Below are 18390 nucleotides of genomic sequence, written 5' to 3' on the forward strand. Positions count from 1 at the left end.
TGAGAGAGGAAAGGTTGAGCTCACCCAGAAATGGCCTTCATGCTGGAGGTATATTAAGATGGTGCCATTTCATAAGAAGAGAATGTTCTATCAAGCAATGGAAACCAGGGACAAAGGCTCACTGACATCTAGACATCTTGCAGCCCTGCATGGCATATGCCTATTTTCAAATCTTGCAAGGTGCTGCCTGTTGAAAGGAACTGTAGGAACCAATCCACCAATGCTCGTTGTCAGGTGTTCAACACACCAGCTGGCCTTAGAAATCCAACTTGTGTTCTGTAAAGCAAACATGCCTTGGGAATAAAGGGTAAAGAATTCTCACCAACTTAGCCCAACCAGAGTGCAGGAAGGATCCCGTGGGCTGCCTACCGCATGGTCTGACCATCCTCCAAGGAATGAAAAGCAAGGGTGACCGAAAGATTTCATGAAACTACATCTCCATCTCCTTGTATTGGGCTTCTTTTCTTCTCCCTCACCCCCATTGGTTTGCTTTTGTCTCTCTGCTATTCCAGGGGGCCCTCCTCTCTGCCTATGTCTCACCACTCTCACCCCAATAAAACGTGATCTCCCTGTAATTCCCTGTTACTCTCAAGGGTCTTCCTCATGTCTTCCCACTTTACTGTATCATAGACAAAATACTTGGTTACTGTTTTAATGTAAAAAGTGCGGTGTAGTCTGGAGGCCAGCATTTATGGAACAAGGTGAGACTGGCTCATGATAACCCATCTGTGTCTTTTAAGGTATAGGTTCAGAAAGCTAAAAATGACCAGAATGACATAAGAAATGTTAGACAACATACCATTTTAATGGAGATCCCAAACATTTAAGAGAAACAACCAGAAATCAGCTTTGCCAGGAGAGGTGAGACTCGCCACAGGATGAATTTCCTGGCTCTGATGAAACCTCCACAACCAGAACCACATCCTGTATTGAGTATTCCTGGATGTAAGCTGGAATCTCTGACAAGCTATGGTGTCACACGAGCTCACCTCCAATCTCTGATGGACACGATCACATGTGTAAGTGAAGTGTCAAAACTTAAGAGGACATTGGGCAACAGAAAGCAGTGTCGGTGGGTTTAGCATTCAGATCTCACTCTCCTCCTCCTCTCCACCCCAACTCGAGTGCCCTGCTGCCCCTCAGGATGATCCTCTCCACACCCCTGTCCCTTGATGGGTGGTGGCCGTGTGTGCTCTGAGCCCTGCACTAAGCTGCGTGGCCCAGGTCCACCTTGCCCAGCTTAATCCTCCCTCCTTCTCTGCAGCTTCGTCCTGGTTTCTTCCTGCCGACGTCTCCAGGCAGCAATGATGGCTTCATCATCCATTTCTTCCTCCTCCTCCCTGTCAGTGCTTCTCCGATACTGAGACCGCCTCCCTGAAGCAAACCTCCCTTCTTCTCTGTTTTCCATTCTCTCTTTTTCTCCCTCCTCTTCAGACCTCATGAAGCTCTGGGTGAATTTCCTCTTGGCTCCAAATTCAGAAAAGTCTGAGTTAGATGACTCTTCCACGTCTTCCCAGTCCCTGGGCCTGGCCCAGTTTGGACGCCGTGGTTCCGGGGATGCATCCCCTTCAGAGGGCTCAGGGCTCCGGCGGAAGAAGTAGGGCTCTGGGCTCTCCTCTCGGGAGCTGGAGGTCTCGCTGAACATCGACCTGGAGAACTTGTGCATCTCTCTGCCCTCCCTGGTAGAGGAAGAAGAGATCCGTGAAGTGCTCCTTACAGAGTTGCCATTGGCCTCATGGTAGGAGGAGGTGTCCTGCTCCTCTGACTGGGATTTGGAGAACTTGTAGCTGGAGGACTTGGACTCCGTCTCCCGGAGCAGGGAAGATCTGGTGTACTTCCCCCTGGAGCTTCCCGACCAATCACTCTGGGGAGAAGATTTTTCCTCTGTCCGGAGGCCACTGAGCCACTTGGTAATACTGCCGTCCATCTCTTTGCCAGCCCTGCTACCACTTCCATTGCGATCAGAAATGGCCAGGGAGGAGGAGGTGTCTGTTTCAGGTTTTTGGGAATTACTGCGGGAAGAATACAGGAAGCTCCCGATGGCACTGTCAGTGTCCTCATCCCTGTCACCCACATCATCGTCTTCATCTTCCTTGACCTTCTTCTTCTTGAAAAGGGAGCTCCGTTTGTTGTCGGAGGCCAGCTTCTCCATCTTGTACTCAGACATCTTCTCCCTCAGCTCCATCTGCATCTCCCTTTCCTTCCGGCCAAGCTCTTTCAGATCCACGCTGTCAGCAAAGAGGCTGTAGATAGGCTTGCTGGTCCCCCTGACTTTGCCCCCCTGACTTTCGGCCCTCGGACCCCCCGCAGCGCGGGAGGACAGCAGGGATGGTGAGCCGGAGCTGGGCCCCAGCTGGCTCTGCGGCAGCAGGCAGCCACCCAGGGAGGAGTCGCTGTGTCCACTGAGAAGGGACACCTGGTCGTCCCCCAGGCAGCCGGCTGCTGGCGGCACCTTCGCGCTCGCGATGGACGGCGAGCGGGGCAAGAGCAGCATCTCGTTTTGCTTCTGGGCCAGAGTTTCACTGACCACGTTGGCAATCCAGTTCTGAATACTGGCAATGGAAATGGTGTCCCCGGGCCCCACGGGCAGGTTGGGCACAGCTGTGCCGGGGAGTGAGGCCAAGCACCCCCCTGCGTTGCTCCCCGCCTGCGAGGCGCGGGAGCTGTGGCTCTGGGTGCTGAGCACCGAGGCCGCGTCCTCCTCAGCGCCCACCGAGGAGCCTGCTGCCCAGAAGGCAGACAGGGGGATGCTCCTGCTGGTGGCCGAGCCGTCGGCCTCCCAGCTGCCCAGGGACTGGCTCTCCTCCAGCGTCTGCCGGCTTCTCTCCAGCAGCTCCAGCCTCCGCTGCCTCTTCTTGGCCGAGGCGGCGGCGTCCGCCTTGCTGAGCTCCACCACCTCCTCCTTGTCCTCACTGCCCACCTTCTTCTGGTGCTGCAGCTTCCAGGCCTGGTAGGCCGTCAGGCTGACGTCGGCGCTCTTCTCCCTCTCGGCGTCCTCGGCGCCCGGCTCACCGCCGCTCTCTTCAGCCCCCAGGTCCTTCTTGTGAAACCCAAATTGGATTCTCTTGATCTTCCACCTTTCGAGGGCAGTGAGCTTGTCCTTGTTCCTGCTGCAGAAGTTGTAGAACGAGCTGGCCTCGGAAGACACGCTCTCCTCGTCGTCTTGGCGCCCCCTGCTCCCCGCCTCCGAGCTCGCGTCCGCCTCCTCCCTCTTGCTCCGAGAGCGATACCGCCGGGCGGCTTCCTTCTCAATCTCCTGCAGCCTCTGGTTCCACGTGTCCCAGGTGCTCTCCGTGGACACCGAGTCCGAGCGGCGCCTCCCAGCCCGGCCCAGGCTGCTCACCTGCAGCTGCTGCTTCAGGACCCGGATGTCGTGGCTGCTCACACTCTCCGAAGTGCTGCTCTCGCTCAGCATGCGCCGCCGGCTCCTCCTCACGAAGGAGCCCTCTTCGCCCTCCTCCTCCTCCTCCTCCTCCTCCTCCCTCCCCCACCGCTGATGCCCTTCTGCCTGGTACCTCTCATTTCGGCTCTGCCACTCCCGAATCATCCTCTCCACGTCCTCTCCGTCTTCTGGCTCCTCCCTACCCTGGCCAGAGGCCGGCCGTCTCTGGGCATTTCCAGCCTGGGGGACCTGGCCGGCCGGGAGGCCCTGCTCCTTCTTCCACTCCTCGTACAGCTTCTCCTCCTCATCTTCGTCAATGAGGCTGAGGGGCTTGGAGGCCTGGCTGGCCCGGCCCCAGGAGGAGCCGCTCAGGTGGCTGATGGTGTCCTCCTCCTCCTGCACCGTGAGGCTGTGCACTCTGGCCCCCACCTTGCTCTCCCTATCCTCACCCTCCTCAGCCTCATCTGTCACCCCTTCCTGGCTGTAGTCCTCTTCTCTCTCCTCCATCAACTTCTCATTGAGCTCCCGGAGCTGCTTCAGGAAGCCGTCATTGGGGTAGATGGCCCGCTTCCGGCGCACAGTCATCAAGGCCTCCAGGATGGCCATGTTGTGGAAGATCATCAGGTAGGCCACCACCAGCACTGCTGACCGGCTGATGCCCATCTCACTACTGACCAGGACTTTCCCTGAAAGCAAACACGAGAGGGAATAACATAACTACGGTGGCTTCCTTATTAGGGTTTTTAAAGTTCTGTTAAAAAGTACGGTTTGGTGGGACGCCTGAGTGGCTCAGTGGTTAAGCATCTGCCTTTGGCTCAGGGCATGATCCTGGGATCCAGCATGGAGTCCCACATTGGGCTTCCTTGTGGGGAGCCTGCTTCTCCCTCTGCCTGTGTCTCTGCCTCTCTCTGTGTCTCTCATGAATAAATAAATAAATCTTTAAAAATAAATAAATGAAAAGTACTGTTTGGATGTGCTGGACTTAATATATTTACTAGCCTCTGGCATTCATCTGCACTCAAGTCCCATGAGGGATGAGCATCACTGCCCCATGTTACGGACATCAGAGAGGCCAGTGAGGCTGCCCTGCGCTTGGGCAAGCATTTTCTGCATTGCCTGAACATGGGCAGGGAGGGAAGGGTGGGGAGGGAAAAGAGCTAACAAGTGCCCCCACTTTTGAAACACTGGGGTGCACCCCTACTTTCTTCCTGCCAGATGGATGAGCACCAGAGGGAGGAGAAACAAAGGAATGGGGGGAGGGGGAAGAAAGAAGAAAAGAAATGAGGCTGAGGTGAATGAATCACAATGACACGGAATGTCAGTGTGGGAAAGCACCAGGAGTATAGTGGAAACTTGAGAATTCCCTTTACAATGTCCTCGATGCTGGATCATCCATCATCCAGGAGAGACTGGATGCTTCCTGTGACAGGGAGCTCAGTATCATGCACATGCACACACACACACACACACACACATCCTTCACTCTATATTTAGATCAATTTACTCTTTCGAAACTTGTTTCACATGTTAGGGCAAAGTATAGCTTTCTCTAATGAGTATCTCATGCTCCTACTCTGACATTCTGACATTTCCATAATGAACCAGGGCTTTTATACAAAAATATGTAAGAGCTCACTATTACATTCTTCATTAATTTTTTTTCCCATTTCTTGGCTATTCTGGGTCTTTCAATCATTACTAGCCAAACTTGCAGGTCAAACTTTATTAGTTTTTTTTTTTTTCTTCCTTAGGAGTCTGTGTCAGGATTGAGCAAATATATTTCAGATTTCGATTGATCCACACAGAATAGAGTGGGCCTCTTGCCACTCTCATTCTGGGCACCGAGGCTTCATTGATGCCATTTAAGCTTGCAATGTGGATGGATAGGTCCTAAAATGAACTCAGATTATCTTTTATATCAACTGAAACCTGTAAAGGTTTTTTTTTTTTTTTTAAACTGCTATTAAGTCATGTGTCAGCATTTTTAAAACATAAGGATAACTTTACCAATTCCTATTAATGTTTTTGGTAAAAATAACCTTATAGCCTACCAGAAACTTTTACCAAGTCTTGACTCTAGCATTCAATAAATCAGTTATCCCCTTGCCTCATCTTCTGCTTCATGTCCTTAATAAATATGACAAACATGCCTTCTATGCCTTCATTCTAATGGCTGTTTTTGAGCAGCCTGGAACCACGGGAGACCTCCTTGCATGCTGCCATCAATCTATTTGCCAACAGTCTTTGGGGATGCTCGTTACATCTTTAAGAGTCCTAGCTAACAATATGGGATGGGCAGGGGGTGATTTTCATCAGCGCATCTTGCATCCAGTTAAGACTGTTTGTCACATGAAGTCGGAGACCAAGGCAAGCCTAGAAGGGACCTGAGGCCCAGTCACGCAGAAGAACATTATTGCCAAAGGACAGCAGTGACTAGAGGGAGGTGAAGGGCGGAGGGTGTCCTCTCCTCCCATCACCAGCTCTGGGCTCAGCTGTCTCTCACCAAAGATTGCCCTTTAACTGGCTGACCAGGCCACTGCCGCCACTTACTACCACCAGCACCAAAGTCTTCCTTCCTTTCTTTGGAGGTGGAGTTACCGGGCCGGCTCACAACAGGACACTTCTGGCACAAGCAGCCCAGCTTCCTCATAGAGACTGGCATCAAGTGCTACTTAGACTCAGTCTGGCAGAAACCAGCTTGGGGGGTGCTGTGCTTTTCCATGCTGTGTTCCCTGCACCCCAGAGTTCCTCTGTGGAGCTTCAAGTGTGGCCTGAGGACAAGGGGGAGGCGAGGTGGGTCAGGCCCTGGGTGACAGGACTGTCTGCTCTCTGTTTGACACATGGTCACACTGACACTGTACCATATGTATATCCAAGTCAAAGTCAATTTGCAGATTTGTTTGATTCTGATGAAACATCTCCAGCAATAAAACGGCTTGAGGAAGGTGGTCTTTTTCTAAATTGCAGCCACCATTTTGATGAGCAGCAGGAAGAGGGAGGTGCCCTCTCGATGTGGTCCCTCTGTTTGAAGAGTTTGAAGGATGTGGCTTGGAGAGAGCACTGGGCTTGAGTAAGAAAGGTCTCTTTCCATTTTCAGTATTCCTCTACATGGCTGGCTTTTGTGTTGTATTCTCCCAATTATCATTCTCATTTTCCTCAGAATGTTCCCTCTTTCCATATTCGGGAAAAACACAAGAAGCACTTGTCCAGAAGCTATGCTCCCCACCTTGCCACCATGGATAGAATTCAAGGTAGACAAAGGACCAGAGTCTGCCAAGCACATTTTCTCCCTAGGAAATTTGGAAATGACACTGAGGCAGGAAGTTAGCCAGTCTATGTTCAGGTCTGTGAAGGGCCATGCTACCTGGGGTAGAAAGAAAAAGAGAAGATGGAAAACAAGAGTCCAGAGATTATCCAGTCCTTGTTCAGGTGAGTCTGGAGCCACATCCCCGTCTTTGGATTTTTTCTTCTGTTGTTATAATTAATGCCTTTGGTGATGGTTAAATAGTTTGAGATGGTTTCTACTTACTAGCAACCAAGAGAACCTTGATTATCACACAGCGACAAAGTCACTAAACCTTCTGTGGGTCTCAGTTTCCTCATTTGTAAAATGTAAATAACATCCTCCACTGTAGTTATTGTGACTATTACCTAAACCGCCCAGCCCAGGTGTTAGTTTGGCCTTCCTCCCTCTTCAGAGCAGACTCCAAAGCATCCTGGAGTAGAGGAAATCACAGAAGCTACCGATTAGGGGTGGTGACAGCCCTCAGGCTGGAGTAGGAAGGATGCAGAGGTAACCCCAGTGGGGATAAGGTCCTTTCCCTGCCTGGCAGGGGTGCGGGGTGCGGGGTGCAGGGGGTAGAGGCGGAGGCAGCGAGGGCAGGCTGATGGCCACCGCCAGCAGCAGCGGAGGGGAGGAGCAGGTGACAGGGCCCAGCAGGGCCACAGGGAGGCCCCGCCACCCGCCCGCCCTGGCGGCTCCGGCTCCGCTCAAGTTGGCCCGACCACGCTCCCTGGTCCTGCTCTGGCCCCACGTCCGTGGCCACGCTCTCCCCGCCGCTCCGTGCGGGGCAGAAGCGCGCCAGAAACCCCCTCCCCGCTGGCGTCTGCACACAGGCTCCAGTCAACGATGGTCGGAAGGAATAAATTTTTAAAAGTAGGGATGTTTTTTTTTTTCTCCATAGAAATGTGTCAAACCATAGGTATTGTTTTCAATTCAGTTTTGTTCACTTAATCTATTATAAGCATCCTCTCATGGTAGCAAGTATGAGGCTCCGTTTTCATTTTTTTTCCCGTTTTCATTTTTTTTAATAAAGATTTATTTATTTATTTATGATAGAGAGAGAGAGAGAGAGAGAGAGAGAGAGAGGCAGAGACACAGGAGGAGAGAGAAGCAGGCTCCACGCCAGGAGCCCGACGTGGGACTCAATCCGGGGACTCCAGGATAGTGCCCTGGGCCAAAGGCAGGCGCCAAACTGCTGAGCCACCCCCCGTTTTCATTTTTAATGAGAGCCGAGGTTCCTGGTCTATGACCATATCAAACTTTACGTAACCAATCCACATTTCGTGTTTCTGATCATTCAGACTATGATCCCACGAGTAATCCTTGTAAGCACATCTCTGTAGGTATATCTGATCCCCTCAGGGTGGGTTCCTAGTAGAGCTGGTCTGTCAAGTGTTATGTTCTTAAAGTTCTTACTAAGGGTTTTTTTTTTTTAAAGAATTGAAAAGGAGAGAAAACTATTTCATATAGTATACATACATATGTAATATATATGCATAAAATTTAAAAATTTCATTTTAATAAAAATCTCTATAAAACATTCTATGTATAGAGATACATACATATATTTATAACTATACATATACATACACATACATATTTGCCAGGTGCTGTGCTAAGTAAGTTTTTATACGCATTTTAAAATTTTTTTTTTAAATTTTTTTTTTAATTTTTATTTATTTATGATAGGCACACAGTGAGAAAGAGAGAGAGGCAGAGACACAGGCAGAGGGAGAAGCAGGCTCCATGCACCAGGAGCCCGACGTGGGATTCGATCCCGGGTCTCCAGGATCGCGCCCTGGGCCAAAGGCAGGCGCTAAACCGCTGCGCCACCCAGGGATCCCCGCATTTTAAAATTTAATCCTCATAGCAATGTTAGGAAGATTACATCTCTTTATCTCTGTTGTATATACAAGGAAACAGGTTCTCCTGGAGAAAGAAATGGCTCAAGGTCCTGGGGAAGAGAGAGCATAGCAGAGCCTGGACTCAAGCCCGAGGTTTCTGACTCCGGATCTGAACTCCAGCCACCCCCAACGCATGGGTTGCATCCTGTCCCCACTGAGGTGTCCTATCTACTCTGTGGCTGAGTCTCTGGTCATCTCGCGTTTGGACGACAGCCACGGCCTCAGCACTCCCTGCTCCTAGTCCCACCCTTCTGCCGCCACAGTCTCCCAAGCCCAGAGAGAGTTTTCTACAATGTAGATCAGATTCAAGGAACTTTCCATCTCTTTCACTTTGGCCTTCAACTTCTTGCATGACTGGGCCCTGCCACTCTAACCCTTCCCCACCGTGCTGACATATGAGCCTGTGATCCCGGACACACCAAGCTTATTCCACTTTAGGAGCTTCAAGCTAGCACTTTCCCTGGCCAGGAATGCTCTTCTTCCTATTTTTCCATGGCTACATCCTTCCTATCACTTGGCTTAAATGTCCTCTTCTCAGAGAGGCTCTCTCAACCACCGTCCCCACGGCATCCAGCCAGTCACTCCAACACATCATCCTATTTGGTCTCTGCCTCACACTTGTCACTCTCTGACACATTTCTCTGTGCTCACTACAGTGTGAGATTCAAAGGTCAGAGCTTTTTCTGTGTCTTTCTGTGTCCTTCTGTACCTAGAACAGTGCCTGATATGTATTAGGCCCTCAATAATTACCAATAAGATGAATGATTGTCCTTTCCGTGCCTCTCTTCTTAGAATGAGACAACTACCTTCTTAGGACAGATAACCTCCAGACATGCCAGGTAATCCGGAGTTCTCCTGATGTCCCCCACTCTGCCTCTCCCCCTGTGGAGTTCTAGCAGCCTGGAGAGGGCACACTCTACTCCCTCACCTCTGTAGGTCAGCAGGGCTTCATCAAGGAACTCAGCAGCCTTCCGGAAATGCTGGGAGATGTCCACCTCGGGAAAGTCATCCACCTCCAAGCCCAAGTACTGAATCTCCAGGCCAGTGTAGAATTCGGGCCCAGTATAGACGCCGGTGCCATGAGCAGCATTCAGGATGTGAGTGATTCCCAGCCTCTTCAGCCTCCCTTTGTTCACAGCTACACTCCTGGGGAGGAGGAAGGAGTCAGAGAGAGTTTTTGCCAGAGTCAGAGCAGGAAAGGTGCATTACCAGAGACCAGGAGCGAGAGGCCACAGCTGGGTGAGCACCTCCTTCTTTGGTGCCAGGCAAATATGGTTATAAAAAGGGGCCAGAGAAAGAAGGACAGGGAGCTGGGCAGGGGAGGGTAGAATGAAGAGGAGAATAAGAGTGATAGGGAAGGAAATCTTTGATCTAGAGACCTCTGGTTTAAAATTCTTTGCCTTGGGAATGGACATTCATCTGGACGCAAAAGTGGCAGACAGAACTAATGATCAAATTAGATGTGCTTCACGTTGATATGTCATGCTGTATTTTTCAAAGTCCTTTTACACACATTATTTCATTTTATCCCTAAGGATAAACTTAAGAGGTAGATAGGGTAACTATTTTCATTCCCATTCGAAGATTATAAAAATGAACCTAAGAACTTTTCTGACTTCCCAGGACTTAAAGGAAAAAAGACTGAACAAAGAGAGGTGTTTTGGTTTCTAGTTCACAGCTCTTTTTGCTCAGTGAAGTAAGTGGAGCTTGGTTTGAAGAGGCTCTGAAGATGAGATTGCCAAAGAAGAACCAGAAACCTGGGGTTATCCGGAGGCGTCTGGGGTCCCTGATGAGCATGATGGAATGTCCCTGGATCTCCAGAGCTAGCTAGAGATCACTTAGGACTTGGTGCCCAGCTCTGAGGTTCAGGTTGTGATCATCACTCCTGGTGGAGTACAAGCCCCACCATCCAAAGTTGTCTTCCCTACTGCCTGCCGCCACGGGGGCCCCCAAATCCTCACATATATGAGTAATTGCACAGGGAGGCTATCTCATTATGTAGCTAATTGATCAGCAAAGATTAGTTTCACAAACTAACCTGTGGGTACTGATTGTACATTAGCAGGACCCTGAAGGAACAGGACATGAGTGAAGTGTTTTGGGTTTTGTTCTGAAAAACCACTCATAAACTTTTTAAAAATAACATTTTTTTCTGATTATAAAACCAAGAAATGTTTACTCTAGGCAATCTGTACAATTCAAAAGAAACCTAGAGAAGAAAATAAAAACCACTTGCAGAACCACCTCTTAGAGAATATTGTTACTGTTTAATCACATTTGTTTCTAATTGTTGTCTATGCAAAAGTGCATACACACATCTATGTGTTGCTCAATTAGTATATTATACATATCTATGTACATAGATATGTATTAATTATAACCTGTTTGTCATCTTATTATATTGTGAAAGTCTTCATTGGTACCATCCCTGACTCCAAATGTCCCATCAGACAGCATCAACTTGTGGGATGAAGCTATTGGGGCCTTTTCGGGGAAAGTGGGAGGTGTTTCGTGTGTCTCGGGCACTGAAAGGGTGGGACAAAGGGTCACAACTTGCAGCAGTCAGACTCACTTCTCTGCTATGAAGACATTGGGCCAGACCTCATCCACCTCATTCCAGGGCGCCTCCTGGCGGTCTTGGACCAAGGCCCGCTGTAAATCCAGGACGCAGGGGGTATTGTATAGGCTGGTGTCATCCATCTTCTCCCTGACACGGTTGTACAGGTCCTCCACCAGCAGCTGCTCGGCCGACTCCAGCATGCCTGGACACTCTGCCTCGGCTCTGATCCCCCGTGGCTTGAATTCTAGACAGGACAAGCAGTATTCTCATTAAGGAGTTAAGAATGCCACGGCCCTCCCCATTCTCAGGAGGATCTGCTCTTGGCCAGGCTGCTGCTAGGACTCTGAGCATGCCCCAATACCAGGAAGGACTTAATGAAGGTCTGGGGGTGGTGGTGAGGGCTGCATTGGCCTGGACACTTGTGGTCAGGACCAACAACAGTATAGGTAGATGGGTGTAGGTGGAGGGACACTCATTTCCCTTACTCCCTCCTGTATTTTTCTAAAGGTTGATAATTTCTTAGAACAAGGTCCTTAAGTACCTGGCGTATGTCTGATTCACCTGCACAGCTCCCACAGGGTACCATGTAAACTAGAAGCATTTACCAAATGAATAAATGGCATTCTTTCATATCACATTTCACTTTATTAGTTTGACTCCTTTTCATACGGAATGCAGGTAACTTGGGAAAAGTAAAACTTTCAGCATTTATGTGAGGTCACTTTCTCATACACATTTAATTTAGTTGTTTATTTTCTTGTCTGCTTCTCCGCACTGGAGTGTAAGTGCCTGTGAATCTCAGTCCCCCAAACTTTCTGGCAGGCAGCAAGGGTTTGCCAAGAACTCCCATGCCGGTCCCAAAACACCATGCAGGGCCTTTCTGCCTCAGAAAAGCTCAGATTGCAAATGAATTCAAAATCTATTCACCCACATCTCCAGTGAGCCTTTAGCTCCTCCTCCTAATATTTTTGTTCCCGGTTTATCAAATTTGGGGGGAATGTAAGATATTTCTTTCTCTGAGAAATATAAGAATAAAGGAGGGCAAAACCTTTCCTGCCACTTAGTAGCCAAAAATACTGAATAGAGAGAGGGGGAAAAGTAAGAAAGGAAAGAGTGTCTCCCGTGTGGGCCATGACCTCTTGCTGGCACCATCTCTTTCCCTGATGGGTGAAGAGCACAGTCACATTTGGCGACTAGACGTGGCCCAACCCTTCACAAGCTGAACAGGTGTCCATGAGCTAGGCCGGCTGCTCAAGGTCTGCGGGTCCCGGGGGTTCTGCTTTCTACCCAGGTCTGAGCACTCCGTTTCCCTAAAGCTCTTCTCTCTCTCTTCCCTTTTCTGAACCACCTGATGGGCCCCCCATCCCTGAATCAGATCTCAGCTCTAAATGTTCTCTGATCTCCGTTTCAAAAGCAGAAAAAAGAAAAGCCCTGCAATCCCAGAGCTCTATTTTGTTTAAAAATAGATGAAGCGTTCCTATTCTCTCTACCACTCAGTCTTCTCCCCTGGCTCTCCTGGGATCTTACCTAGCAAATGAAAAAGGCCCTCTCCTTCCCTCCCCTAACAGAGGCCTCTCTTCTTTACTACATATAAAAAACTAAAACTCCCTGATGCCTCATTAAAATATACAGCATTGTCCTCCTCAGCTATTTACATAGCTGGTTGTTGTCTTGATTTTTCCCTTTCCAGTTTAAAAACAAGTGTCCCAGCCCCTCATTCTTACTGACAGCTCCTGCTTTCCCCAGGTCTGGTCTACCTCCCTCCCTGCATCAATTTCTCCCATTTATTTTACTATGTAATATTCCTTCAGAAGCAAAGCCTATACTTTTCTCCTTGAAGCTCTCTCGGGTATATGGCACATGCAGACTTTCATGAAAATGAAGGGTTCTTCAACACATGTTTTTATCCCTCTGATCACTGGTGAGCAGGGTAATGTTTTGAAATAGCACCTGATACATTTTCCTTTCTCTGCTGTGTTTTTTACCTCCCCACTCCACCCATGAGCCACTGAGACTAAGAAAACCTAGGCTCAATGCCCCGACAAGGGACGGTAGATAAAATCTAGAATTTAAGAAAAGGCACTGTTTAGCTTTAGATTTCAACCTACATGTGCAATGTCCTGTAGACCCATGTAGAGCATTCTATAGGCTTGAAAGCAAAGTTTTCAAAGAGAGGAAATGGTTTTCTTACAGCTCTGAAAGCCAGATTTTTACTTCCCAAGAACCCAAGGATGGAGAAGGGTCCAGGGAGTAAGGCACAGAGCAGGGGTGTTGCAAGTGGGAAGGTGAGGGAAGTTCCCAAACACATGGGAGGAAAAAAGAACTTCCAGAGCTAGGGTGGTGCTGGGATCAATTCAGAGAGATCTAGACTGGGTGAAGCCACTTTGGCCTGGCTTGGAGCAAAGGGAAGAGAGACTCCAGGTAGGGCGGTAAAATAAAAGGGAAAAAAACTTGAGAGTTCCTTGAGAAGATGGGGCCCCCGAGGATGTCTATGTCACAAGCAGTGGCAGATGGAATTTCTGGCTCCTCATGAAGTGGATCCAGATGCCCTTAGCGACCCTGGGGGCACCCAGAGGGCCTGAGGACCGAGAAAGACCTGGGACTACATGGAGAAGCAGCAGTATGTGTGGTTCTCACAACTAAAGGCCAGGGAAGGTTTCACAGACACCAGCAGTGGATGCCAAATTAAGCTCAAAGCCCAGCAGGACCCTATGTCATTAGCATGGCTGCTACGTCCTACCCCACCCCAACAGTAGTGACAGAGACACTCAAGGCAGAGGGAGTAGAAAAGATGTTTGCCCAAAATTGATTTAAAAAAAAATTCATCCAATCAGGATGAGTATCCTTGAATGAAATATATAGTATGTTTCTGTGCCAAAATTTACGGTGTGCATATTAACATTTCTCCCCATTCTACCTTTCCCTGCCTCCTCCTCATACATAATTCAGATTGAAAACCACCTTCAAACACTAGTGGGAATGCAGATCTAAATCTAGATATCCTGGGCAGCCAGGTGGCTGGGCAGTTTAGCGCCGCCTTCAGCCGAGGGCCTGATGCTGGGGACCTGGGATCGAGTCTCATGTTGGGCTCCCTGCATGGAGCCTGCTTCTCCCTCTGCCTGTGTCTCTGCCTCTCTCTCTCTCTCTCTCTCTCTTTGTCTGTATCTCATGAATAAATAAATAAAATCTTAAAGAAAATGAATAAATCTAGATATCCCTTTGAACAGAACTCTCTGTGTGCTTCTGGTCATTTCTTGGGCTTTCAGGTCTGTGTCTCTAGTATAAGCCACCCCAGGATTCCTGAGATTAACTACAAAACTGAATGGGAGGACATAGAAGCAGGTTGGCACTGTCTCCCTGGCTGCTGACTCCAGAGAACGATTCACACCGATGCGTAATAATTTCCGCCTCTATCTCTTGAAGGTTGATGATGAGTTGTGTTGGCCGAATCACAATCTTTGGATCTACTCCTCCTAATGTGATGGGCAGCCCCTGAGAAGCACCCTGACCTCCTCCAGTGGGCCTTCTCCAGGGATCCCCAGATGGCTGTGGACTCTGCCTGCTTCCACCAGCCTTCTGGTGGCATTACCTTCGTTGATGATCTGTTTAGCTGCAACCGATGAAGACAGGTGAATGGGCTCCATGAAAATGCTTTCTGTTTCTGCATCTGAGACCATCGAGTACCTAAGAGAAAAGAGTATTTGTGTAAGATGACTCTGAGCCGCATCTGAGTGGGAGGCATTCTTTTTAGACAGAAAAACTGGACCTGATTTTGGGCACAGTAGACAGCAATGAGAGATAAAAGGAATGCCCTCCTTAGTTTAGGGAACCTGAGAATGGCGAACACTGTGGCTCAGTTGCCACTTTTCAGACCTGAGTTGGCACTTATGTGAGCTGATGTCTAATGACGTGGTAGTCTAGGCTGTGGAGGGAAGAGCGCATGTCTGTGGTTGGGGAGATCTCACCCTGATGTGAGTTCACCTTCTCTACTGGGTTACACTGTTGTTCATATTTTCTGTCTTACCCCTGTTCCTCTGTTATCAATACTATAGGATGTCCCTAACTATGCTGTTCCTGAGGTTCTGCTGGATTGGTGGGCTGGGTAGGCTACCATCCTTAACCCTTACCCACATGCCCTATATCTTTGCCCTGTTTGAAAGAGAATGGGCTAAGAATGATGGGCTGGCACAGGGAAATCTGAAGGTTTGCTCAAATGCACAGTCCTGATTCTGGACACAAGAAATCAAGACTCAGCCTGAGCCCAGGGATGCAATCAAGTAACATAGGTAAATGTCAAGGTAATTTTCCAGAAATAATTCAGCAGAAATGTCCTAAGGGATTTGAGGAACATGGTGAATCAGGGGCAGAAACAAGGGGTAAGACCACAGTATCACAGTGGGTGCTACCTCCCACCCACGACCTTATGGTTTTTGTTTTTTTTTTTTTGCTTACTCTTTCCTTTAGGTCCAAAAAGATTAAAGAAAAAGTGAGAGAATTTAATGGATACCATTTTTCTCCCATCACAAAAATTCCCTTGTGCTACTTCTTTAGAGTCAATGCCTCCCTTAACCTCATCCCTTGCCAATCACTGATCTGCTTTCTGTCCTTACAGTGTGGCTTGTCCCAGAATGTTATATAAATTGAATCATATCACAGTCTTTGGGACTTGGCTTATATCACTTAGCAAAATGCATCTACAAGTCATCTATTTTTTTGCATTAATCAATAATTTATTGCTGAAAAATATTCCATATTTTAGGCACCTCGGGCTATTGTTTCCATTGCTGTCACATTGCCTTGAGTCATGTCTGGGTATTCCAGAGGGGGAAAAAAATGATATTGACATTGCTGATTTGGTTGTACTTTGAATTCTCTCTTCCTCAATCTGTCTGCTACTATTTACTTTTCAAAATCTTCAAACAGTTGCTGTATCCTTCTGTTCAGGTTTTATAAAGGCAGTCCATGGGAGAGTGGAGGGTGTGTCTGCCATCTTAGCCAGGACTAGAACCTCTGTTCTACTGTCTTTTTGCTTTTAAATGTCTGAAGTCAATGTGTTTCCTGATTCTTATAAGTGACCTATTTTATCTTTATTAAAACCCATAGGATCTTTTGGTTCATGGTGTTTAGAAACTTCCCAATGATGTTCATTGGTTATTTTCATCCATTGTTCTGGGAATGGATACCATTTTTTAATCCTGACGAAATTCTCACACAGTAGGCATTATTATTCCACTTTAAAATTAGGAAATTGGGGAACGTGGGTGGCTCAGTGGTTGAGAGTCTGCCTTTGGCTCAGGTCATGATCCTGGGGTTCTGGGATTGAGTCCCACATCAGGCTCCCCGCAGGAAGTCTGCTTCTCTCTGTGTCTCTCAAGAATAAATTAAATTAAATTAAATTAAAAAAATAAAAATAAAAAATAAAAAGAGTAAATTGTGGCCCAGATAACCTAATGAAATTCTCCAATCCAATACATAAGAGGCAGGGCTAGGATGCAAACACAGGGCAATCCTGCTCAAAGTCCAATCTGCTCTTCACCACAATACACTATTTAGATTAGACAGAGGAGGTAAGTTGATTGGTGGATCCCCAAGCCAAACATAGACTTCGACTCAGAAAAGTACTTAAAAAATACTTGTTGAAAGCATGGATTGATGAACAGATAGATGAATGGATGGACTGAATCGAGTTGTACTGAGTCTGGCTGAACTGCATGGAGCTACCTTGAGCAAAGATAAGTTTAGTTGAATTGATTAACAGAACAATTTTCTCATCGTAGAAATCCACACGAGAGTCCTCCCTTGGGAGAATGGTGTGCTCAGGGCTAGTCAAGCTATGGAGAAAAAAAAATCTTTCCCAAAAGAAAGGAACCTATGACTCTACCCCGAATGTGGCTAGACTTGTCAATGCAGCAAAAGGGACAGCACAATGTGGCATTATTGTTGGTGGTTCCTGATGGATTTCCAAGAAAAGTCGTGTTGGATTCCCATTCTAGCATCAAGTACTCCTCTAATACTCTAAGTACTCAAGAAGATGCATTTTTATATAAGTATGACTGGGAAGTGGGGGTGGATTCAGGGAGAAGCGTACAGGATAGTATCCTTGCTTATTAGAATCAGTGAGGTCTCATTATTTGGAGGGTAGTAGTAAAGAGTGAATGCTTGGTGGGCATGGGCATGAGCTCTGTAAAGGCACACCTGAGGTCATTTTATTTACTTCTGTATCGCCAGCACATGGAAAGTGATCGGTCAACTAAGAATAGACCGAATGGATGGTGGGCAGACAGATGGGTAGAGGGACGAACAGACAGACAGATGGAAGAATGCATGGGATTTGCTGGGTATTGGGCAAGGTGTCCACATATCACCTTGAGGAGCAAACCCAATAGTCTTCAGGGCCCTGCCATCTCTGGCTGCTTTCTCCTCTCCAGCCTCAGCTCACACTGGCTTCCCTCTGGATCACTCCTCTCTAGGACACTAATCTTGGCTTTCCATACTCACCAAGCTTCCTTTTGCCCTGGGACTTTCCAGAAGCCCATTTCCACTGCCTACATGCTCAGTGCTTCCCACCTTACCTATCTTGCACATCTTAGTCCGATCATCACTCCTCTGGTCTCTACCTCTCTCATTGCACGAAGTACCTTTCCTTTATGGTGCTGCTATCAGGTGCAATTTTACTTTTATTTATGAAATCATTTGATAAATCCCTTTTTCCTTTACTAAATCATACCCTCTATGAGGCAGGCACCATGAATGGTACTTTGATGACTGTGTTCCCAGCACCTAATACAATGTCTGGCACAGACTAAATGCGTAGAAGGGATTTTCTGATTCACAGACTGAACTAGTCCTCAGTATAGTACCATATTTATGGTGATGTAGCAGTTTCAACAATTAGCAACAGGCACTTATCAAGTATTTGCTACTTGCTCAACATTTTACTGGGATACCAGTAGCAAGCTCAGAAGGAAAACCAAGGTTCTAACTATGTTCTGTTCATGCTCATTCTCTGCCCTTGTGAGGCCACATTGCATACGATCTTGGAGGCCAATGTTGACAATTTGCAATTTTTTCCTAGGGTGGATTAAAGGTGGCCCGGATCTGTGACACTCCTCACACCTCCTTTGAATCTGGGTGGTCTCTGTGACTGCTTTTACCAACAGAATATGGTAGAAGTGACACTATGGCATTGTCTGGCCCCAGTCTTAAAGGCAGCTTCTCCTTCCTGGCTCTCTTTGGAAGCCCTGAGCTGTCATGTGAGAAG

General features: G+C 47.9%; 1 protein-coding gene across 1 annotated transcript in view; it reads right to left on the reverse strand.

The window, feature by feature from the left end:
- Nucleotides 1-784: 784 nt before the first annotated feature.
- STYXL2 (serine/threonine/tyrosine interacting like 2) overlaps nucleotides 785-18390 on the reverse strand; it is a 30931-nt gene continuing 13325 nt past the window's right edge. Inside the window, exons 3-6 of the mRNA XM_055323808.1 lie at nucleotides 14719-14813; nucleotides 11142-11373; nucleotides 9498-9715; nucleotides 785-4068 (exon numbers count right to left, since the gene is read on the reverse strand). Of these exons, the coding sequence (XP_055179783.1) occupies nucleotides 1241-4068; nucleotides 9498-9715; nucleotides 11142-11373; nucleotides 14719-14813 (3373 nt within the window). The 3' untranslated portion in view covers nucleotides 785-1240. The remainder of the gene's footprint in view (nucleotides 4069-9497; nucleotides 9716-11141; nucleotides 11374-14718; nucleotides 14814-18390) is intronic.

The sequence above is a fragment of the Nyctereutes procyonoides genome, unplaced genomic scaffold, assembly GCF_905146905.1.
Source record: "Nyctereutes procyonoides isolate TBG_1078 unplaced genomic scaffold, NYPRO_anot_genome, whole genome shotgun sequence".
Classification (NCBI taxonomy): Eukaryota; Metazoa; Chordata; class Mammalia; order Carnivora; family Canidae; genus Nyctereutes; species Nyctereutes procyonoides.